The sequence below is a fragment of the Saccostrea cucullata genome, unplaced genomic scaffold (genome assembly GCF_032062105.1).
Source record: "Saccostrea cucullata isolate Sc308-1 unplaced genomic scaffold, CSIRO_AGI_Scuc_v1 ctg997, whole genome shotgun sequence".
In the NCBI taxonomy this organism is placed as follows: Eukaryota; Metazoa; Mollusca; class Bivalvia; order Ostreida; family Ostreidae; genus Saccostrea; species Saccostrea cuccullata.
The window spans coordinates 44,997-70,143 of record NW_026938328.1 but is presented as its reverse complement, the minus strand read 5'-3'; the positions used below and the strand labels follow the sequence as shown (position 1 = coordinate 70,143).

At 33.3% G+C, this 25,147-nt stretch overlaps 1 protein-coding gene across 4 annotated transcripts in view; it reads left to right on the top strand.

Annotated features, from left to right (window-relative positions):
• Positions 1–25,147, top strand: part of LOC134249984 (microfibril-associated glycoprotein 4-like) — an 81,872-nt gene that overhangs the window by 13,808 nt on the left and 42,917 nt on the right. For 3 of the 4 annotated variants that reach the window (XM_062732327.1, XM_062732325.1, XM_062732324.1), the window contains exons 2-4: positions 23,692–23,825; positions 24,273–24,369; positions 24,803–24,970. In XM_062732327.1, the coding sequence (XP_062588311.1) occupies positions 23,692–23,825; positions 24,273–24,369; positions 24,803–24,970 (399 nt within the window). The remainder of the gene's footprint in view (positions 1–23,691; positions 23,826–24,272; positions 24,370–24,802; positions 24,971–25,147) is intronic. The other variant, XM_062732326.1, reaches the window with a different exon arrangement.

Sequence of the window (25,147 nt, the reverse complement as noted above, 5' to 3'; positions counted from 1 at the left end):
TTGTATGCGAAAAAATTGGAAGTCAAAGGAAGTTGGCCTTGGAGAAAGTTGGCAATTTTCCTTTTTTTTTTGCTTGTCAGCTTTTACAGGTAAGTAAAAAAAAATTTCTCTGGTTGCCCCCCCCCCCCACTTTCAAAGACGATGCTACATGCCTGATAGTAGTCTCTACAGGCGATAAACTCGCCTGAAGTGTATTTTCAGCAATTTAACAAACGATTTTAATCAAACCAGTTTACCACTGTAAAGGATTTGGAGGTGGATAAAATATACAGATTGGTTACAGAATGTGTCTAGAATTCGGGAGTGAGAGGTAGTTGACTGAGCAATGCTGGAAAAAGGAGAAATTTTCCCCAAAGTGCGCAAAAAATCTTCAGCCGTAAATGGTACCTTTTTTTGCATTACAGGATCTGTAGCTTTATGGACAAGATTAATATTTAAAACCACAACGCCACAGTTCTGCAGCTAGGAATTAGGCCACACCAATAAAATTTATTGTTCGGACCCGTACTCTGCAAATCGAAAAAATATAATTGTCCGCTCAAATTTTTTCACGCACCGCCTTAAAATTTTGCCTTCAAAAAAGTAATAATATTATTATTTAAGCGCTAGCCCGCTCGTACTTTTTTCATCAAATGTCCGACGAACAAGGAATTAAATTGGTGTGGCCTTATTCACATGTGTTGACTTTTACTTCCTTTCCTTCTTTTTCTCCAATTTCTTCTATATAATCTAGACACTTTCTATTATATGAATGTGTTGAGATGTATGACAATTGCAATGGAAGTTAATCCTTTCATTTTCAAAACAAGATGGAATGGAATGCAACCCCCATTCGATTAAATTCATGACTATTAAGGACATACACAACATACCTTACCTACTGTCAGATAATTTTCCAAGATATTCTAGATTTAAACTTATAATATTAAATGTTCTTATACAAAAAATCAGCATGCGTTACCAGGGGTTTTGAAAGATATCGAATTTTGAAATTTTTTGCATTATTCAAATAAAAATGTACAAAAATTATAAAACAAGAATTCCAGATTTTTTTTCTATCAAAAATTGTTTAAGAGGTGTACAAATTCATATATAGACATTAAAAATATTGCACACAGGTCCTTCATTTAGTGGAACTCTTCAACTCCAAGGCAGAATCCAAAAAAGTTAAAACTACGTTGCGTATGACCTTAACATGAAAGTCAAGAAATTTTACTGAAATTCTAGAGAACATTATGTACTCCTTTAATTAATATACTATTTATATGAACCTTTCTCTTTCCACAGAAGCCAATTTGGATATAAAAGCATATAGTGTACACTTAAACTTGTTTTATTTTCTTCCTTGCATGGTCATTTCAACATTAAAGTATTTGTACATGCATTTTAAAAATCTGTATTATGACAAGGGATAATTTTCACTGAGTGATTAACAAATTCTTCAAAATTCTAAATAAAAGATGATAAATCTTCTACAATTGTTTCTATTAAAGAGCTTAACATTATTGGACTCGAGAAAATAATGCATTCCTTTTGAAAATAAAATAAACCTAACGAAATCTGCTTCAGCTGTGTATTGAATATGAAGATCCATCCACCGATCTCCAAGTACACATGATTGAATAACTGTGGTTCTATGAACTATCATTGGCAAAGAAAAATTCTGTACATTTTAGTTTTATAATTTGGTCATTTTTGTATAATTTTATAAGGAGCTCTCCTTCTAAAGGAGATCAATATAGTCTAAAAATGGCCACAACCACCAGCCATATATAAATTTCCTTTTTATGAATTACATGTGGTAATTTGAAAAAAAAAATGAATTGAATCTAAATGATCTAGGCCACACCAATAAATTTTTTTGTTCGTCGGACCAACGCGCTTATTTAAACAAAACCATACAAATAATAATATGTTTTACGGTGTGACCGTCGGGGCAAGCACAGTTGAACCATCAAAAACACTTGAGATCAGCCACTTCGAACGTCAAGCCGCACGAGATATCTCGACTAGCTATGACGTCATACAACGTGACAAAGCTCGTCGGAGCTTACGGAGACAGCCGAGCGTCTGTTTTAAATTATAGAACAAGTGCAATTTTTGTCGAAAAACATTGCAAAGTTATTTCTTGTTTCTTTGAAAGATTTCTACAAACTGAAAGTCTGATATATGCTTTACGTTATTAATTATTTATTTATTTATTCCGCAATATTTGCGCAAAGGACATTGGGTAGTGCAGGAATTCTGGGAATGTTGCACAGAGAAATTTGGCTGACGTATGTACAGATTTCAATCCGAATTTCCTCTGTTCTTACACGTTAGTCTATTGAGCTCGCTTTGCGAGCGTCGCTCGCTGCGCTCGCTATTAATTTCAATTTCTCGCACCATAGGAATTCTGTGCTATTTTCTGTTCCATTTCCGCTCTTTTTATTGTATTTTAAATCTGCTTACTCTGTAAATCAGAAAAAATATTATTGTCCGCTCAAATTTTCACGCTCTGCCTAAAAAATTGCCCAGCAAAGAGTAATAATATTATCATTTAACCGCTTGCCCGCTTGTACTTTTTTTAAATCAAATGTCCGACGAACAAGAAATTAAATTGGTGTGGCCCTACATAACTTTAAGCTTCGTGAAAAATGGTATCACTACATGCATATATATATAAAAAGAATAAAATTACATGTACATGCATTAATATAAATTATAAGGCAAAATAATCCATCTTTAGATCTATGGTATTGTTGATATAATATTCAGACACAAAGTTCTTTAATTTTCTGTATGACTAATGCCTTCATTTTTTTTACTTCCTTAATGTCAAATTAAATCCTTTAAAGGTAGTGCTTTGGGTCATGTTGCTGTGAAGATACATCGGAAATATGCAGTTTTCTTCTTCTCCCTGTCGTTTGGAGTTTTGAAGTACCACGATAATACCTGAAATTAGAAAACATCATTTCTGAGCATTTAAAGCAATGTAAATAATTAAACAAATTCAAAGAATTGTGGTCCCTCGCTTTCGGTATCTTAGTTTGTGAAATGGTATTATATATAGCATATTGTGTTAAATATTAATTCCCTATCATATGTTGTCAATTCCAAAGCAATATTTTGAAATAAGGTCAAATAAAAAGGTCCAGGATTAAAATCATTCCAAAGTCCGAAACATCTCGATCTTGTCTCACAAAAGGGACATCAAAAATGAAAACCAAAATCAAAAGTTACAATGAAAACAAGAGGCCCATGGGCCACATTGCTCACCTGAGCACATGGGCTAGTTAAAAAAACAAGTCAGCTCAGTACTGAAGTTTACTTGTTTATGGGGGATGAATTTTTTTATTACTTGAGAACTCGCTTGATTAAAATTATTGCTGAAAATTCACTTCAAGCGAGTTTTTTACCTGTAGATATAACTAAAAATGGTTGGGAGGTGGATAAAATATACATTAGTATATATTCTATGTAAACCTTTGATCAGCCATTGTGGCGCAGCCCTACCCCGGGGAGTCTTGTTTTCATTGGAACTTTTGATTTTGGTTTTCATTTTTGATGTCCCTTTTGTGAGACAAGATCGAGATGTTTCGGACCTTGGAATGATTTTAATCCTTGACCTTTTTATTTGATCGGGGCTCACCTGAGCACATCGTCTAGGAAAAAGCACAGATCAGGTCAAAACTGAAAAATTGAGGGGGGGGGGGTCGCTTGGTTAGTTTCATGATTTGAACAAACTTAAATATACATTAAGGGGGTTGATTCCATATAAATATCACTAATCATGGCTTTGAAGTACCTGAGAAGAAGATTTAAAAAGATTTTCATATATATTCCTATCAAAAAGTTTCATCGGCAATTTTTGGCCCCATCCTACCCCTGGGGGTCATGATTTGAACAAACTTGAATCCACATTACCTGAAGATGATTCCACGTGAGTTTCATCTTTCTTGGCCCAGTGGTTCTTGAGAAAATGATTTTCAAAGATGTTTCCTATATACTCCAAGGAAAACTTTGATTGGCCATTGTGGCCCCATCCTACCCCTAGGGGTCAAGATTTGAACAAACTTGAATCTACACTACCTGATGATGATTACACATGAGTTTCATCTTTCCTGGCCCAGTAGTTCTTGAGAAGATGATTTTTAAAGATTTCTCCTATATACTCCTTTGTAAATTTTGATTGGCCATTGTGGCCCCACCCTACCCCCAGGGGTCATGATTTGAACAAACTTGATTCAACACTACCTGAACATGATTACACATGAGTTTTCATCTTTCCTTGCCCAGTAGTTCTTGAGAAGAAGATTTTCAAAGATTTTTCCTAGTATATACTCCTATGTAAAACTTTGATCGGCCATTGTGGTCTCACCCTACCCCTGGGGGGTCATGATTTGAATAAGCTTGAATCTACACAACCAGGGTCTGACAAATCCCATTGCCCGACACCCGGGGCTAGTGAATTTTAAATGGGGGGCAAGTGAATTTTTTTAATAGGTACATGCCCGTGGGCAAGTGACTTTAAACATGTTAAAAAAAATCAATAAATATTTTTTAAAATGTTATAGGACAGGAGTCTGAAGTTCTTATTGTCAAAAAAAAAAAAAATCCGGAAAAAAATTTTCCTACCTTCAACTAAAATACACCAGGATGGCAACGTTTTGGGGGGACCCACCTAAACAAATAGATCTGGGCTTGGCCTAAAAAATCTCGCAATAAATTCAGTATTACTGTTTATTCAAGTTAAGAAAGCCAATCTGCTTGACGGCTACAGGCCGTTTCTGGCCGTTTTTCCAATTTGACAGCTCATCCTGGACTCCATGCCACTAAACTGGAAGTAAATCTCGCAGTGTATATTTGACGTCTTTGAACATGATGAAAGCTTGTTCAAATAAAATAAAATAAATAATTATTCAACATATTTTGATTCAGTTATTTTAAACATATTTAAGAAAACTTTAAAAAGTTATCAATTCTTTTTCTTACTTGTAAGACGATATGTACCAAGGACAGATAATTCTATTTTTACACGGTGTCAAATTTAAATCATTGAAAAGCCAAGTCAACAAAATGCCAAACAGCTTGTCTTACCGCCCTGATGAGGCATTAATTTGTTTAAATTTTTTTTCTTTTTTTAATTGATCACATATGGAAACATATTATTGTACATGAAGATTTACATGCAATTTTTTTGTTTCTTTTCTTCAATTACTTCAAATATTCACTGCGGTGTTCACTTCCAGTTTAGTGGCATGGAGTCCACTCCATACTCCACTAATCAACCTCTTTCAAGGTCAATGACTTTGTGACCTTGACTGTGACCTTAATGCTAAAAATAGCTTTTTCCAAACTTTGTTGCTGCCGGGCGCATAGTGTTTCACAAACACAACTTGTTTTTTTATGGTCTACTTACCCTCTATACTAGTACTGTGTGTACATCTGTCCTCCACATTCAGCTTACATACAGGATCTTGGCTAGAAGTTGACAAATTCAGGATACCTGTAATTTAAAGAAATATCAGTAAGAATGTGCTGCAAATCACATATTCCCTATAATATCAAATATGACATTATACCGGGGCAAAAAAAATATACATGACTGTACTCATGTTTCCTGTCACCCGACCTATCCTCCATTTTACTCTCCGAACCTAATAGTTTTTTTTCACGTTTTCATTTTTTTTGCATTTTCCTGAAATGTTTAAATCGGCCAAAAATATTAAATTTTTTTTACAGATGAGTTTCATAAGCGTTTTAATACAAGACTTGGGCAGACCTGTCAAAAAAGTTATTGAACATACCAATGAGAAGTATGAAAGCCCTAACACCAACTGTACAAAAGTTATAAGTTATAACTAAGGTTGAAGAGTGATATTTTTTGTAAAAGTTGTCAAACTTCAAGGTCAAGAGGTCAAATTTGGTGGTGGTGGTACCCAAAGAAAGGTCTTGTCACAAGGAATACAAGTGTACAGCAGTGAAATATGAAAGCTATAGTCCCACTCACACCAAAGTTATGAGCAAGGTTAAAGTTTTTGAGGACAAATAGCCAGATGGACTACAGGGCAAAATCTATTTACCAATACGTCTTATTTCCACTATGAAAGAGTTTAAGTAAAAAAGTTGCAGAGTGTACATATCTTTCAAGATTTCTGGGACAAACGTAACATAAACATGTAAACAATATGTTGGATGTCGATGAACAAATCCTAATAAAAATCAAATGAATCATTTTATTGTTGTGGACTTTATACATGTTAATATATGCATGAAGAGAAGATAGAACCAAAATATCAATTTTTATCTATTGTTTATCATATGTATCTGATTATCTTCTAAATATAATTCACATGCTTTGGAAATGTATTTTTATTATTGGATGATAAATGAGATGGGAGTCCGAGAACATAACGAGCGATAAGTCTAGAGCGCAACAAACATGAAAGTGAAAAAATTAAATCTCAATACGTTATGTCTTGACTACCAATGAGTACCAATCTAACTTACCTACGCTCTTTTGCGAGGAGTCGAGAAAAGTCTAAATTTCTGGGGGCAAATGACATTGTTTACATTAGTGACAATCGAATGATTCGAACAAATCACGATGTTTTGCCAGATGTTGAATTCCAAATAGTAGATTGTCAAATATTAAGGAAAGTTTAGAATACTTTATATGCTGAAAAATGTGACGATTTTCAATGAAAATTTAACTATAAGAGTCCGCTTAATTAAAAATATCTTTAAAAATGTGACAATTTAGGATTGGCTCCTCTCAAAAATATATTAGGCTGGTTCAGCGATTGTTTAGCGAGGTATTCCACCAGGATGTTTTACTTATCTGTCCTTATAAATGCTACAAATTGAATGATTGATCTTGCATTAATTGTATTGAATAGCACATTGCCCCCACCCAACAGATGATTCCTACCTCCTTCACGAAAGAGTTCAGCTAAGTTAAGTAATCGCGATATCAAGTATTGTATCAAAGAATGACTGCACTTAAGCTATGAGAGTTGGATCCCAATGATTTGCGCAAAATAAAATTCCAACATTCATTAAATTTATGTTTTATAGGTATTAAACAATATCTTAAGAGCAGGTTTTGGTTTATTATATTACATGAAAGTATTAAATAATGCCGAGCAACACTAGCTTTTGAAACAGGGGTCTAACAGTTTTGTCTCATTTCTATTGTTATTCATATGCATACCAGTTTTCAACGACATTGTTTACATCGAGCCGCAACTTGACCATTTTTCTCATTTGCACAGAATGTGTATTTTAACTAAAACTTATACATATCCGAAGGACAATGTTGGTCAAGTTGTGGCTCATATCTAATTTTTAAAAAAATGTACCCAAACTTCGCTCGAGATAGCTACTAAATTAGCAGGTTACGAGTTTCAGCCTATGTGACCCCTTTGATATTATAATCACTTTTCTCACGTGACATGCAAGTGTTCGACACGCTTTCATTGTGTCAGTCGTTGGAAAATTCTTTTCATATCTACATGTACTTCCATCTTCAAAATATTGAAGATCCTTGCGTACATTTTATTAGCGTTTTAAAGTTTACGTTGATTTCTTTCACTATAGGGCTTTTGTTCGGGGTATTTTAAAGGAAAAAGGTATTATTTAGCTGATTACATGCTGTACATATAGCAGTGGCGGATCCAGAAATTTGAAAACGGGAGCCCGACCAGTTTTAGGTCAGGGTAGAAGCCCACAGTCATCATAAAAAAAAAACTAATTTTTTTATTTTATTTTTACTTTACTAATAAGTCCACAATTATTATTCAATACGATTAAGATAAAGTGAAAATGTCATTTTTTTTTTTTATACACTGTAGGCACGAACACTTAATAATTTTAAGATTTAGTTAATTCGCTGCTTGACAGCAAATAATACATGAGCAGTAAAATTTTAAGCATTCCAATTTTATAAGAACGTTAGATAGAGAAAATTATGCAGTGCTTGATAATGTAGAAGCCGAAATTCATTTTTTTAATGCATTAATTGTCCTTTGTACTCTGAATACCGATCAAAACTTTTTTTGAAAATTAACTCTGCCAATAATCAAATGGCAAGGTCATATATGGATTTACTGTGTGTACTTATTTCAGATTATCCTATAGACAGGTTGCAAATTATTTTTCATTTATGCGAAGACAGCCCATTATGTTCAGAAAATAAAATGTATTTCAGTGTCATTTTCATCTACCAATAATTCTCAAAACAGACACTACCAACCTAAGCGTACAAAATGCATACATATATTTATCACAATTGTGTTTATTTTTATGAACTTTTTGTTTTTTCTCTTAATATTCTGCTCTTTACTTACTTACTCTACTTACTTACGTGGATACAAATTAATGAAATTATATGCATGGTTATAAAAAAATTATTTTTTGTATAAAATGAAGACAAAACCCTTTTCTCGGTCTTTTTAGATATATATATATATAATATAAACCATGCGCTTATGATCCATTTCCATGCGATTTAAATGTCTCCGCCCCTTTGCTGCGACCTTAAAATCGAAAGCAGTCCAGTTCAATTTTCCGGAATTTATGGGTTAAACATGTTCTTTTCAATAGCGTTGTATGTAATTATTGAAATATGTATGACGAAAAATTATAGAAATAAATGTCAAAAGCATATGCTTGCACATTAATCATAGATTAATTCAGCGATTTATTGTAATGTTAAGCTTCAAATGGGTAGCCGAAAAGGTTCCAAATAACGTCCTTAAGTGCAGTCATTCTTTTCCTAAATATTTCATCTAAAATTAAAGTATACTTTATGTAAATCTGTCAAATCTCTACATTGAACTTATACATATCTCATGAAGATTGAAGTTTTTAGTCTGTAACATATAATACACATGCGAAAAAGGGCTAATTGAGTCATTTTTTCACACTGTGACACTTTTAAAACAATGTTTTGAAATGCATGAGTAGGTCTTGAACTTCACTCCACTTTTTTTTTTCAAGTTAATCCTCAAAGTTTGCATACAAAATTAAATATACTATTTTGGTTTCCAAAATTATGGAGAAAAGACCCACTATACCTTTTAAAAATTTAAATTATAATTTTATGACATAACTTTTGTATTTTTTCGGGAAAAACTTGGAAGTCCACTGAGTCAATGGTCATATCACAAACATGATTTAAATGCCAATCCTCATGAGGACTTGTGTAGCATAGTTGTTAGCTTGCTAGTCTCAGTGGAGAATGCTACTCAGGAATTTTATTGCTAGGGTTCAATCTAATGGATACATACCACATTTTTATATCTGTGATAGTCAGTTGGTGAAAAAACTGCAACTAAAATTGTGTACAGATCTTGAGACACATGGATATATAGAAAGTTGACATCAAATTTGCATAAAAATGAATCTCACTACCGGTATATGATATGCCTCGACAAAGAGTGTTAAAAAATTTCAAACTTCTTGCTTTCATAGTAGTTGCTGAAAAAAAAAAAAGCCATAAAAATTTACGCACAGATAAACAGGAAGTTGATGAGAGATTTGCTAAAAAATTAATCCAACCATTATCCCTCAATATGTAATGCCTATAGAAAGATAGACAGACATGCTAATTCCAATATACTTCCCAAATTTGATTGAGAATGGGTTAAAATACTTGTATGTTGTTATTGAATATTCCTCACAGTTGACTTGTAGGTAATACTTATCATTGCTGACTTGTGGGGCATATTTCTCACTGTTAACTTGTAATACTTTTCATTGCTGACTTGTGGGGAATATTTCTCACTGCTGACTTGTGGGGCATATTTCTCACTGTTAACTTGTAATACTTTTCATTGCTGACTTGTGGGGAATATTTCTCACTGCTGACTTGTGGGGCATATTTCTCACTGTTAACTTGTAATACTTTTCATTGCTGACTTGTGGGGAATATTTATCACTGCCGACTTGTGGGGAATATTTCTCACGTAGGTTATATTTATCATTGCCGACTTGTGGGGAATATTTCTCACTGTTCACTTGTGAGGAATACACATGTATTGACCATTGCTTTACCCTTAAAACTCCATATAAATGTTGCCTTTGAACCCAACCAATAAATGTACACTTCAGTGTATATTGCTGACTTGTGGGAAACATTTATCACTCATTTGGAAATGCATTATTTAATTATACAAGAACATTACAGATAAAAACTATTTTTCAACAAATAAAATAACTATCAAATCTTTAAAAAAAATCAATCATCAATATTAATTAATAAATGTATTGAAACTACTGAATTACTAAGCTAATGTTTACAAGTCTTAAATCAAAGCACATTAATTAAAACATTTCTTTTCCTTCACTAGATTTAAAACAAACTGCAATTTATTGCAAATTTTAATTTTCTCTAGTAAAAAAAAATGTTTTCAATTCAAAAATAATAAGTATGTTGAAAAGGATAAAAAGTCATAAAATCAGGAGACGGTATAATTTAATCATTGTTTGATATAATCGGCCAATGACTAATTATTATTAACCAAATTTTGATTACATTTTGTAAAATTTTCTGATTATTGTGCCCTGTGGGGATCCGGGTTAGAATAGGTCCTCAGTACCCCCTTGCTTGTCGTAAAAGGCGACTAAATGGGGCGGTCCTTCGGATGAGACCGTATAAACCGAGGTCCCGTGTCACAGCAGGTGTGGCACGATAAAGATCCCTCCCTGCTCAAAGGCCCTGAGTGCCGAGCATAGGCCTAAATTTGCAGCCCTTCACCGGCAATGGTGACGTCTCCATATCAGTGAAATATTCTGGAGAGGGACGTTAAACAGTATACATTCTGATTATTGTTAAACAGTTAGCATGGTTAGCATGTATATTTTTTGACAACTTCTCAGCATGTTCATGAGGCTTAACCTACTTTGAAATTATGAACAAGGACCATTTTTTTTTTTATTTTAGATATACCGGTTTCTATATTTCCATGTACATGTATCAGGCTTCATAACAAACAAGATATCAGCATATTTTTTTTTTATTTCTGCTTTTAGAGCAACGGAAGTACTGTAAACCAACTTTTATTTGAGTGGAAGAAATATTAGCCAGTTTCATGACCTACATTTACTAGTGAATATTAAATTATTAATTGCCCTGAACTATTAATTTTGCTTTGTATTTGTAGAGAATGTTTCCTTTCAATATTCACGGATAGTAATCAACATAGATTAGATATGCAAATAAAAGATGACACAAATTGGGTACTATCTGGTAGTTGGTTTACAGTACTGCTCACATATAGAGTTTAAAATGAATTTTACAGCTATCTTGACTTACCTATACTAAATCCTTCTGTTTCCATAAACTAATCCAGAAAAATGCTTTCAGTTATAATACTCTAGTTCTTTACATCCTTCATGTCCATGCAAGCGTGTCTGTTGACTTTGACTCCAAGTCTCAGTCTCTAACATTTTCTAGAATAAAGTTGTATAATTTGCTCTTGTGGTGAAAAACCCCAAAACCTGCAATGATAATTTTGCTTTCAGTTTAAAGATTTCATTGTATATTTTTTTTAAGTGTTCATATTTTTACCTATAATTACAAGACAGGTATATCTCCACATCTCTCAATAGTAATTTTTGACCCCATGCGGCATGCCAAAATTAAGAAATAATGTATGCCCTTCCTGATCCATATTGTTAACAGTGGGTAGGTAGGTATGAAGAATATTTTATTTTTTTTTTCCTTCTTGTGACATGGCCCAGAAGGCTTTCCTTTTAAATTCAACCGTACAATAACTGCAAAAGAGAACACTTTCTCGTGGATGTTTGATGAGCAGAAACTGTTTAATATGCAAAAAATCAACGCATGATAGTGCTGTTAGTATCTATTTAAATTTAATTAAAATGAGAATAGAAATTTACAGTGTAAAGTTACCAGAGGCAGATTAAAATTTTTTAGAAAGGAGGAGTGGGTGCAGAAATAAAATTGTTTTCTTCAAAAAAAAAAAATTAAAGACCAAAATCAGGATGCATTATCAGACCCAAAACTTTGAGCGCGATCGTTATGTGTACTTAAATTCAAAAAGGTATACATTCAGTTAAGCAAATATAAATAATTTTGAATATAAATAGATATTGAATCTTAAAATCTCAACATTAGGCCATAATAAATAAATTGCTAGATTCTCATCCGAATTTTTTTAAAAGTCAGGGCGGGCGGGCGGCTTTTATTTTATATTTTTTATTTTTCAATTTTGCAGATTTTTTACTGACCTAGTCAATCAGTGTAATTTTATCTACCATACCAGAATAAAAATTATAGTAAAGGGTCCATTATCTCTTTCTTCACCTCATCACCAATCTTTTCAACCAATGACCCTTGTTTAAAATATATACGCGTGTATTACAGCAATTACCATCTTTTCAGCTGTCAAAATCATGTTGACATTCGCGGGATTTAAAACGAAAGTAGAATGATAGATGAATACCGATCCCGATCAGAATTAAGACAAAGAAAAACATAAATTAAAAAAAATCGAGGCGGGGGTTTAAAATCGGGGCGGGCGGGGATGAGAATCTAGGAATATATTTATTATGGCCTTACCTTTCAATTTTATTACCAATTTTAAATTTTTTATATGCTAGCTATCATAAAAGCTGATCTAGACTAATTAAGGTCTTCCGTCTTCACGGAAGACCTTATAGTGATTCTACTGTTTCTTATTATTATTATTATTATTATTCTTTTTATTATTTTTTTGACTTTTTAATTTTGTGCACGCGATTTCTCGAAGACTACTGGGTGTAATGACGTGAAATTTTCAGAAATGATGTGTCGTAACATGAATTTTATATATCCGGGAGATTTTTTGGAAATTCGCTTCCTGTGCCAAGTTACGGACAATTTCTTGAAATTAAAATGACATTTTGTCCGCGAATTAACTCAAAAACGGTAAAAGATATCAACATGAAACTTTCAAGGATTATAGATCGTGATATATACCATCCAGGACGCGACTCTTCGTTCGTCGTCAGTACTTCCTGTCGTTAGGAGAAGCGAATTGAAGAAATCGCATTTTCTAACTTTTTTGTTTTTCAATATTTTTTATTAATTTTTGGAATGATAATAGAGACTTTTTTTATTGATGCTTACTATATAAGTTGTTTGGATATTGATTTGTCTGAACTCTAGATATTAACATTTGAAAATCTGAAGCGGGACCAAGATGGCGGCCCTCTCTGTCAACTCCGCCATTTCGCGAGTAGGGGTTGATGGAGGCAGCTGAGCGTTTGATTAAACGATTCTGACATAAGGATACATGAAATGTAAAAAACTACTTCGACTCTCACGTAGTAGTGAAATGGTTGGAGGAGTTACCCCTTGTTACTTGTTTATATTATAATAGATAATCAATGTAAATATTGTAATTAATTGGTCAATTGACAAAAGAATTATACAAGTAATATTGATAAATGATGTTCTGTTAGAAAATAATAATAGTGTTGCCAAAAGAAAGGCAGTCTGTAGTATTTTATCAATATGATATCTGATAACTTATGATCATTGATTAAGTTGAGGTACAAGGGGGCAGTACAGCCAATTGGCTTGTGTCTTCACTTTGGTACAGAAACCAATTAGTGAATCGATCAAATCGAATTGTGCAAAGTTGCTGTAGTCAGTGACTAGTTATAATGATAGTAATAATAATAATACTTTATTTAAAGAGGGTAACCCGATTAGTGCAATGCACTAGTCTTCCTCGGGGCCCTCTAAACACATTCACAATAATACAATTATAAAAACATTGTACAATATTATAATAGATAATTCAACATGATGTGAAAATACAATGACATGTACATATCGAATCAAGAACATGGAATTATATAACTTTTAGTTGCGACATGTTATAATGAATTTTTCTACATTTTTTCGAAAAGTTTGTACAGTTGGTGAAAAACGGATATGCAAGGTTAATTTGTTCCATAAATGAACACCGGAATAATTAAAAGAATTCTTAAATTGATTTGTTCGATATTTCGGTAGATGAAGGTCATAGTTTGTTTCAGATCTAAGAACATAACTATTAGAAGAAATGAATTCAAAGGAATCTCTTAAATAAGTTGGTGCCATACCATGAAGTGTTTTGTACAGTAATATATATTTATGAAAATCAATTAACTCATATATGGTCAGCCATCCAAGTTTTTCAAATAATGGTAGTGAAGGGGCATCATAAGCCACATCTAAAATAATCCGGGCTGCCCTTTTTTGCAATTTGAAAACTCTATCTATGCCAGCATCTGGCGCATTACCCCAAATAGTAAGACAATAATTCAAAGAAGGCAGAATGTATGCGTTATAAAATAGTTTTCTCGTGTGTAAGGGAAGAAATTTTTTAATTCTGCGTAAAGTATATAATTTATAAGTCAAAGATTTACAAACCGAGTCAATGTGATAATTATAGCGCAATGAATGGTCAATATGTACTCCCAAAAGCTTTTCAGATTCAACATTTTCAATTAATTTGTTTGAAGCATATAAATTTAGTTCAGTAGAATTTATTCTTGATTTTCTTTGTTGAGTTCCCATGAGCATACATTTTGTCTTGTTGGTATTTAACACCATTTGATTTTTGGAACACCAATTTTCTATCTTACACAAATCAAAGTTTAGGGCATTCTCAATACCTTCTATATTTTTATGATATGTATGTAAGGTTGCATAATCAGCAAACATATCAATATCTGTTCTATTTACATGTAAAGGGAGATCATTTATATACAATAAAAATAATAGGGGACCTAAGATAGATCCTTGGGGCACTCCTGCTGTGACGGGCAAAAACTTTGAGGAGTATGTACCTATTTTTACACACTGAGACCTTGATGTTAAATAAGATTGAAACCATTTAATAGCCATTTGGTCAAAGTGATATGATTGAAGTTTATTTATAAGGATATCATGATTAACCAAATCAAATGCCTTGCTAAAATCGATGAAAGTTATGCCTACTAGATTTCCTTGGTCCATAGCTTGTAGCCAATTATCTGTAAGTTTTGTTAGAGCCGTTTGACATGAGTGAAATTCTCGAAATCCAGATTGTGATTTAAATAAGAGATCAAAGCTAGAGGTAAAGTTACGTATCTGATTGGCTATGTGTTTTTCAACTAATTTTGATAATGTTGGAAGAATGGATATCGGTCTGTAGTTCCCTGGATCTGCATGGTCGCCATTTTTTAAAATAGGAGTGACTTTTGCTTGTTTTAAACGGGATGGAAAATACTCCATTAGTAATGCTAGTATTGATAAGATGTGTAATAGATTTGCATATAACATTTGCCGAAAGCTTTAGAAGACGAGGCCCAATCAAGTCTATACCTGCTGACTTGTTTACATCAAGTGTATTCAACATATTTAATACTTCGATCTCACTTATATGATTTATACTGAAAAAAATTTCTTTCCCTAGTTTAGTTTCTGTAAATTTATTTAATAATTCTGAATCAAAACTTTGTACTGACATATCTGCTAATAATTTACAGGATATTTCAGTAAAGTGTTTGTTAAAAATATCAACAATATCCTGTAAATCTTCGAAATCCGAACCATTTTGTGTTATACGGGTAGGTGTGAATTTTTTTGAATCAGATGCCAAATGGTTTAAATAACTCCACATTTCTTTAGGACTTGAACTTTCTTCAATTGCTGATTTGTAATACTTTGATTTGGCTTGATCTATTAATTGTGTGACTTTATTTCTCCAAAATTTGTAATTTTCTGAATTTCTTTGTAGATGGTATGTATCACGTAAATGTCTAGCATCATTTATTTCCTGTGTAAGCCATTTAGGTCGAATTTCAGTCTTGACTCTTTTATTTTTTACTTTGGCATGCTTGTTAAGAATATCATTAAATAATTCATAAAATTTATTCATGATCTCGTTAGTGTCTTTTAGTTCGAGAAGAGAGTTAAAATTAGCATTCTCTAAATCTCTTAAAAACTCATTTTCATTGAATTGTTTAAAATCTCTATATTGGATTTCAGTATGTTTTCCTCTACGCTGTATACAGTTAGTTTTCCGTGTCAAACATACGGGGTAATGGTCAGATATAGCAATAGGGGGCACATTTGTTTCGCATATGTTTTCTGGTTTTGTTGTATAAAAATGATCAATTAAGGTACTTGATGTACTTGTTATTCTAGTAGGAACAGTAACTATTTGTGAAAGTCCAAACTCCTCTAAAGCAGATGTCCAGTATTGTGGGGGGGTCTTTCATTAGATCAATATTGAAATCACCTGATAAAATTATTTCAGTATCGTCACAGCAGGAGGCACGGTTCACCTCCCTTGCTAGGTCCTCCGCCCAGCAGGAGGGGGCAGATGGTGGACGATGAGCAGAGCAATAAAATATAGGTTTTGAATTTTTCAGATTTATCTCTAGCCAGATTGTCTCAATATTACTGATCTCAAAATCAGTTCTACGTTTATATGTTATATCACTAGCAATATAAATAAGAATTCCACCACCTGCCCTTAATGTACGATCCTTTCTTTCAAAAACAAACCCATCAATAAACAGTTCTGAATTTCCTACTTGCTTACTCAAAAAAGTTTCACAAAATCCTAATATATCTAAAGATTGCCGATTTTGAAGCAACAGTTTGATTTCATCCATTTTAGGAATAATATGACAAATATTTAAATTTCCGAAACGTAAACCTTTCTTAATCAATCCAAATCCTGAATCTTTTTGTATTTGTGAAGTATGAATTTGGTTATTGGTTTTAAGAACTTGATTTTTTGTTTGTGAAACAGATTTGAATGAGTTTATCATAAGAGGAGTAATATTAGCAGTTTGTATAATTGAGCTCTCAAAATATAAAAAATATAGCTGTGTGACGTTAGCTATAGGTTTGTCATTAGGACAGAGAAGCTCTCACAAAGTTAAATACTGTGTAAGTATATTGTACCTACTTGGCTAGAGTTATATAGGCAACTTGGTAAGCAGTAAGACACCAGGCGGGTGTTAAAGGCTAAATCAAGAGGCACCAGGCAGGTGGCTGTTGACTTATATAGTCAGTTGTATGGTGAGGCAATTGTCATATGGCACCAGGCAGGTGCCGGTATTAACTGACTATATATAAGTGTTCAAAGCACTTAGGTCAATTGATTTAAAGACACCAGGCAGGTGTCATATTATTATCTGTAAATATTGCATTCAATCATATCCCCAGTAAAACTCGGTAATCCGAGCACGGACCTACTGACCGCTCAGGTCCGACACGTTACAGTAGTAAGTTGCAATTGAGTGTCAATCTTAAAACTTAATTTCCGTTTCACTGCTTTAGTGTAACTGGGCTAGATACAATATGTAATGTGTATATTGTGTTACATATACTTTCTTAACGTCGAAATAAAATAAAGGCGCTAAGAATGTTTTATTTTTAAAATTTAATTGAAGCTATGATACCTATTTAATAGATCAGTCCAAAGAAAAGGCGCGAATATTTACTCGTGGCGTTTGGCGCGAAATTATGAATACTTTTTATAATTCTTAGACAGGTGAACTGTTGCAAAAGTATACACAAGTATGTTAAGAGCAGTACTCCCAATAGCTTAATGGTTAGCGCGTTGAGGATATAAAAGTAAAAAAAGCGCATTCACGTTGGCAACATGGGCTCAATCCTCCTTGTGACCAAAATTTTGAATCTCTTTTCAGCTCGATTTATTATTATGATTATTCTTATTTTTTTGACTTTCTAATTTTGTGCACGCGAGTTTTCGAAGACTACTGGATAAAATTACATGAAATTTTCAGGACAGATGTGTTGTTACATGAATTTATTATATCCAAGAGAAAATTTGAAAACTCTCTTCTGGTGCCAAGTTACGGACAATTTTCTGAAATTAAAATGACATTTTGTCCACGATTAAACTCAAAAACGGTAAAATATATCAACATGAAACTTTCAGGGATTATAGATCGTGATATGTACTATCCAGGACGCGACTTTTTGTTAGTCGTCGATACTTCCTGTCATTATGAGAAGCGAATTGAAAAAATTGCATTTTCTAACTTTTTTGTTTTTCAATATTTTTTATTTATTTTTGGAATATTAATAGAGACCCTTCTATTGATGCTTACTATAGAAGTTGTTTGAATATTGGTTAAACTGAACTCTAGATATTAATATTTGAAAATCTGAAGCGGGGCCAAGATGGCGTCTGCATCTGTCAACTCCGCCATTTCGCGAGTAGGGGTTAATGGAGGCAGCTGAGCGTTTGATTAAACCATTCTGACATAAGGATACACGAAATGTAAAAAACTACTTGGACTTTCACGTAGTAGTACGTTGTAATTACGTGTCAATCTTAAAACTTAATTTCCGTTTCATTGCTTAGTTTAACTGGGCTAGATACGATATGTAATGTATACAATGTGTTAAATATACCTTCTTAACGTCTAAATAAAAAAAGGCGATAAGAACGTTTTATTTATTCAATTTCATTGAAGCTATCACACCTATTTAATAGATCAGTCCAAAGAAAAGGCGCGAATATTTACTCGTGGCGTTTGTCGCGAAATTATCAATAGTGGCCCGCCTTTTATAATTCTTAGACAGGTGTCCTAATGCAAATGTATACACAAGTATATTTATAGCAGTGCTCCCAATAGCTTAATAGTTTGCGCGTTAATAGATCACGTAGTAATTACGTTACAATTCTGTGTCAAACTAAAGATTTATTCCAGGGTCTTCTCAGATGTCTTCTGTAACTGGTTTTGGTTGGTTCTCAAAGTAGAAAAAGAAAAGACTAAATGTGCAAATGAGCGATACCTATTATCATTTGTTTTGCAAGGCGGAAAAACAGATCTTAAATCATAGTTATAAGTTATAGTTTTTCAAGAAACAATATCGATGCATATATATATAATAAGTATAAAACGTATAACCACTGTTTTTCCCATGAACACTTGTGTGATATTAAACGAATAGAAAAGACAAAAATAAGAAAACCATTTTAATAAGATTGGCTAATGGAGGTTATATTAACATTCTTTCTCAAAGATCTGAATCAAGTTATCGAACATAAATGGTATCTGATTCCTTGACTTTCGTAGAGCGAGGCATGTTTTTCGGCGAAACATTTCAACCTTTTTATGAAAGTGAAACTAATCGGCATAGTTCACTTCTGAGACGGGAAATTAAAAAAATTAAATTATAGTCATTTCTCTGCTTTTGTGTTACTTTTCTATAGAATGTGTACAATGTGTTAAATATATTTTCTAAGCCTCGAAATATAGGCTATGAAAACGTTCTTTTTTCATAATTTTATTGAAGCTATCACACCTATTTAATAGATCAGTCCAAAGAAAAGGCGCGAAGATTTAACGTGGCGTTTGGCGCGAAATTATGAATAATGGCCCGTCTTTTATAATTCTTAGACAGGTGTACTGTAGCAAAAGTATACACAAGTACATGTAGAGCACTACTCCCAATAGCGTAATGGTTAGCGCGTTGGGGATAAAAGGGGGAAAAAGCGGATTGGATTTTCACGCTGGCGACCTAGATTCAATTTGTGACCAAAATTTTTAATCACTTCTCAGCCTGACTTTACGAGGTTTTTTCCCAGAATCGGACGGAAGACCTCTCGTTGCTCGCAACGAGATCGTTTCTAGTTGTTATTACTATGTTTCTCCATTTCCTCCAATTCGCATTATTTTGTATACCACGTCCAATCATAATTCAATAGTAACTGATGGTTTGAAAAGGATTTTTACTTATTTTTTACATATTATTTTGTTTCTTATTTATTCCATCAGCATCTAAACCCCAAGGCCAAGGTTTGAATTGAAACAAATTCTAAAAATAAAAGGTGATCTTTAATTAACAGTAAGTATTTAATTAAAATGAATTTATTAGACATTTTAATTGGGCCTAAATAAATAAGTAGTGTGTTTTCAGCATGTTCACTCCCCGCCTAACTCTAAGAAATATAGGAGCCGGCTCTCAATTTTTTTCTGCTAATATCTTTCCATGAGTAAACTAAAACTACTGTATGTATACTTTAAAATGCAGGCTTCATATTTTAGCGGCTTTGGTGCAGACAACAATGCACTAATTCATGAATACCGCTAAGAAATCATTTACATATATACAATACACCGCACATACATGTGTAGCGCTAATTTACGAATATGCCAACCCAGTGATTCAATATGCTAAAATTTTGAGAGCACCACATTATATACACATATTACAGTATTCCAGTTTACAATTAGAAATGAAATCCCAATCTTGATCACTTCCATGTTTGAGAAATGCATATCTTACACATATTAATCAGAAATATTTTGACAGTGAAATCCTGGGGGAAAGTGGCAGCGTGGCTGCCAATAAAATGTTAAAATAAAATAAAAATGTTTTTCCTACCTACCTACCCTATCTTTTCTAAGGTTAAAATAGGAAACACTACCTATTTATCAACTTTTACAATTAATTCGCCCACACAGGCCTCACTAAACAGGTTGGGAACACATCCCCTTAAGCAAGATCATCTCTCTAAAGCGCGATTATCCCTCTGTAGCGGGAGAAAATACATCTCGGAAAACCGAGATTTGTACTCCGATTCAAACTGTAATCGTTTTAACTTCTGAAAAAGGAAAATCCGGGAGTATGTTAACCCATTCGATAAATATTTATTGTCTCATCTCAATAAATTTGCTTCAAAATATTGTCACTACTGCTGCAAATCATGGAAATTAGAATAAGTTTATGAACAATAGCCTAGCCTTTCTACGGAGGACCACAGGTGATAATTATCAGTACAACTAAACTTACTTCGGTTATACGGTTATTGTAATTGCATGTTTACCTTATTTTTTTTTAATACGCCTGCTTGAAAAGCGGGAGTGTATACAGCATGATATAGTGATGGGGTGTCCGTCACTTTGGAATTTCCATAGGGCATGACGATCTCGACACGAAGTCTATTTGGTGACCTATAAATTCTCAAATCGCCTGATTGACTGATATAAAGTCCCACCTTCTTACTGTAAGAAGCGCCCTCATTGGTTATTTGCTACACTTTTCAGAATTTTGAGGATCTTCTAACAGATATATAAATTTTTCTGTATATTTTATCCGTGAAAATAATACGTTCAGTGTCAGTTTTAAATTCTCGTTCTACGTAAATTAATCAACCCTAAAAAAAAAAAATTTTCCTATACTATTGCACTGTCTCAAACTTTGCAAGTTATATTGGAAACGTGATATTTTAGACGGCTAGAGATGGTACATGTAGATGGACGGATAGGTGTGTGTTGGGGGGGGGGGGGTACTAGAAACAAATACAGTAGGTAGGTTGTACGACTAGATTTCTTTAAATGTATCATATACCAAGACTCTTATCAGGCATGGTAAAAGCTATCGACATAACCATTTTAAATCTTTACCACTTATCGGTGATCAATTAAGACTCGATCTTCTAATAAGGAAGATATTAAAGGTGATAATAGCTTAGCTTATTAAATCAATAAAACAATTACAAGGTATAATAAAATGTAAAATTCGAAGTATCCCATTCAATGTTCGGCATTTAACAATAACAATCAACACGTTTAGCTTTTTTTATTTATTTGATTTTTGAGGGCAGATTTTTCAGAAGCCCCCCCCCCTTTTTTTAAATATAAAAATGCCACCTGGCACCTGGTGTGTGTGCTTTCATGTCGCCTATGTTTTGGAAAGTATCTGATTCCCTATTAAAATTTACACTTAAAACTTATGCCGGATCCCAAAATATGTTTCCAACACAATTAAAGTGTCCTCAAACGAAGAAATGTTCAGTGAAACCGGTAAAAAACATTAAGAATTTATGTCATTAAAATACGAATACCTAGGGAATACTTCTTTAAATTATAATTAATAACACGTAAGTAGCAGCAATTTCAACAATGCAGTTTCGCATTTCTGTTTCTCTAATTTCGTATAGTTATGAAATTTAATTCAAGGTAAATTGTTTTATACTATCAACAGGCACGTTTCTGTGTTAATGAACAGATGGTAAGTGGTAACTGAAAAAAAGTTTGACCCCCCCTTTTACCTGCACGAAATAGGATTTTGGGGTTTGGACAATGGTCAAATTTTCCTCTTTTTGTCAAGTTCTTTTTTCAGGTTGAATTTTGTTCTCTTTGAATTAGCCACCCCCTTTTTTCCAATTTGCTTCCGACGCCGTTGAATCATGCTTTCCTAAATTTACAATTTTGCCATGCATCAACATTTGTACTAAGTCAATATCGGTTAGACTCAATATAAACCTTTTTTATGAATTTCTTTTCATTATTCCATTAAATTAATGGTTTACCCATATTCTATACACATCTCAGTTTATACTTGTTTCTTTTTATCATGACTTTTCCACAAACGTTACAACCCTGTTGCGCTTCCGTACTTCTTCACGTCAACCAAAGATCAAATATGTAAGCAAATATCATGGGTTTCTGAAGAACATTACTTTTAAATTTTGTACAAGAATGGAAAGCTAAGACCCTAATGAATATAATTTGGATATCTATACATATTTTATATGCTTCAAAAACATGTCTGACTGTAAATCTTGAAACCTTCGCTAAAAAGGTACGATTTACACGTGGATTTCAACATCTTATTCTCACACGCAGCAGTGATTGTCTTAAATTTCTGGTCAATATTGTCAGTTTTTTGTAGTAAATTCACACTTCAATACAGCTTTCTCCCGGATTTTCAATACGCACGAGATTTTCGATTATTTTATAACGAAAACAACAAAATTCCCGTTTATGGTAATGTTTTTTCTCCCGCTAAAGAGGGATAATCGCGCTTTAGCGAGATGATCTTGCTAAAGGGGATGTGTTCCCAACCTGCTAAACAGCTAAAGACCAGACAGTCGCACAGTCTATATTCTATAATAATTTGTATGGGCATGAGGAGGATAGGTACATGTTTCACAAAAAATGGGGACAAGCCTTAACCGCTTACCATATCCCGGGGGTGCTGAACTCATATAAATCCGTGGTTTGTTTTTACTGGATAGCCATTAGGCCTATAAACATGATAGGGTACAATTAAAAAAAAAACGAGGTCTAGGTCGGGTCAAACTTTCCCAAAGTTTTACGTGCATTCAATATTAAATGTTACTTTACGAACGTCTATAAGAAATAACTGCATGCCTGATTTACGTAGTTAAATAAGTTTTCAGCCTAATATCTTTTAAATATGATAAAAAATCTACTTACCACATTCTCGGAGCAGCCATTGCCCGCAATAAATTGGTATCATCTGGGGACCAGTTTAAGCGTTCCGAATGAACATTTCCCAGCATCCTCAAACATTCGTTTTACGGTGCAGTGAGAAAATTACTGCGAGTCAATTTTACGGACTTATGGGGATTTTTTCAAAAATGACCACAAATCGAATAAATATTATCAGTAGAACACGTAGAATTCAAAAAACCCCATGACCATATTTGTGGGGAACGAGAGAGTTCCCCACAATTCTGAACTTTCCCCATAAGAAAGGTCCTTTGTCAGGTGTGAGTTCCCCACAAGTCGGTGAGCGCGAGTTCTCTCTCTCTCTCTCTCTCTCTCTCTCTCTCTCTCTCTCTCTCTCTCTCTCTCTCTCTCTCTCTTAGAGTACATAACGGTTATTACCATATCATGTATTTATGTTGTTGTTTTTTCTTTCAGAGTTTTATAAAGATTGTAAGAAACTCTATATCCATGGCAATACAGAATCTGGTGTTTATGAGATATATCCATTTGGTATTGAAAGCAAGGTCAGCGTCTTCTGTGACATGATGACAGAAGGTGGAGGGTGGACAGTAAGATCTCTCTATCCTTCTATCCCTCCTCAATTTCTCTCTTTCTAATCTCTCTCTCCCTTTCTCTCACTCTCCCTTTCTCTTTCTCCCTCCCTCTCTCTTAAACTCAACCATAAATTTTAACTAATATTTCTTTAATAATTTATTAAACTTTGATTTTAAAACTGCAATCATTATTTTAGCTGAATTAACATTAAATTATTTTTTGTACTTGTTTAGAGGAGGATAATAAAATTCCAAAATAAATATTTTAATTACAAAATAGAAAAAAAAATTATAGATCATAATTTTGATAACAAAGTTTTTTTTTCAACTTTAAATAGTTGTTGGTATTAATATAATTAAAGAAGACTTATATACGAATCTTTTGTGTTTAAATCATAACTTTAAAAAAAATTAACTTCACCACTTTCTTTAATAAACCCGACATAATTCACAAATCCTTAGGCTATCCAGAAACGTGTCAATGGGTCAGTCAGTTTCGACAGAACCTGGACAGACTACAAGACGGGATTCGGGAATCCTAACGCATCCTACTGGATTGGTAAACTATATACAGTTATGGAATGACTACAGAGGACAAATTTATAGCTCCCCGAGGGTTAAGATTCCAGATGCAGAAATATTCCCCTCCCTCGGGGAACCATTAATTTGCTATTTACATTGTACCCATTCTATAACTGTGTTATATTTTATGTTGTTTTAGGGGATGATAATTCTTCTGATTATTAACAGTTTAAATTAGCATTTAATTTTGTAGCAGTTAAAATGAAGTTTATAACAATTTGTGTAAAATACAATATATAACGATTTCCCTACTTTAATTTCAAAACATGTATGTTCATTGCTGCATGCACTTCACAATTAGAAATTTCTGCATACCTTCATAATCGTATGTTGAATTATATGACAACTGGAAATAAATATGTTTTGCTTTACTGATTCTTTATATATTACACGATGATAAAATATTTAAGGAAATGACGTTATCCATCAACTTACCAAGAGAGGGAACTCCTCCCTCTACGTATCTATCACACTGACTAATGGGACAAAACTCTATGAATTATACAACCAGTTCTCTGTTGCTGACGAAACCAGCAAATACAGACTTTTTCTTGGCGGACCAGCTACCGGGACCCTAGGTAGGTAAACTGAAAAAAGAATGTACGAATGACGACCTATATTAAGGAGAGAGAGGGAAAAAGAGTTTAATTTCTTGTGACAGATAGACAAATACCAACTCTTTCTCTGAGAATCAGCCCTATAGTTATGTAATTAATGGAGGGGGATGTGTGGATATCAATATTTTGAAAGTAAAA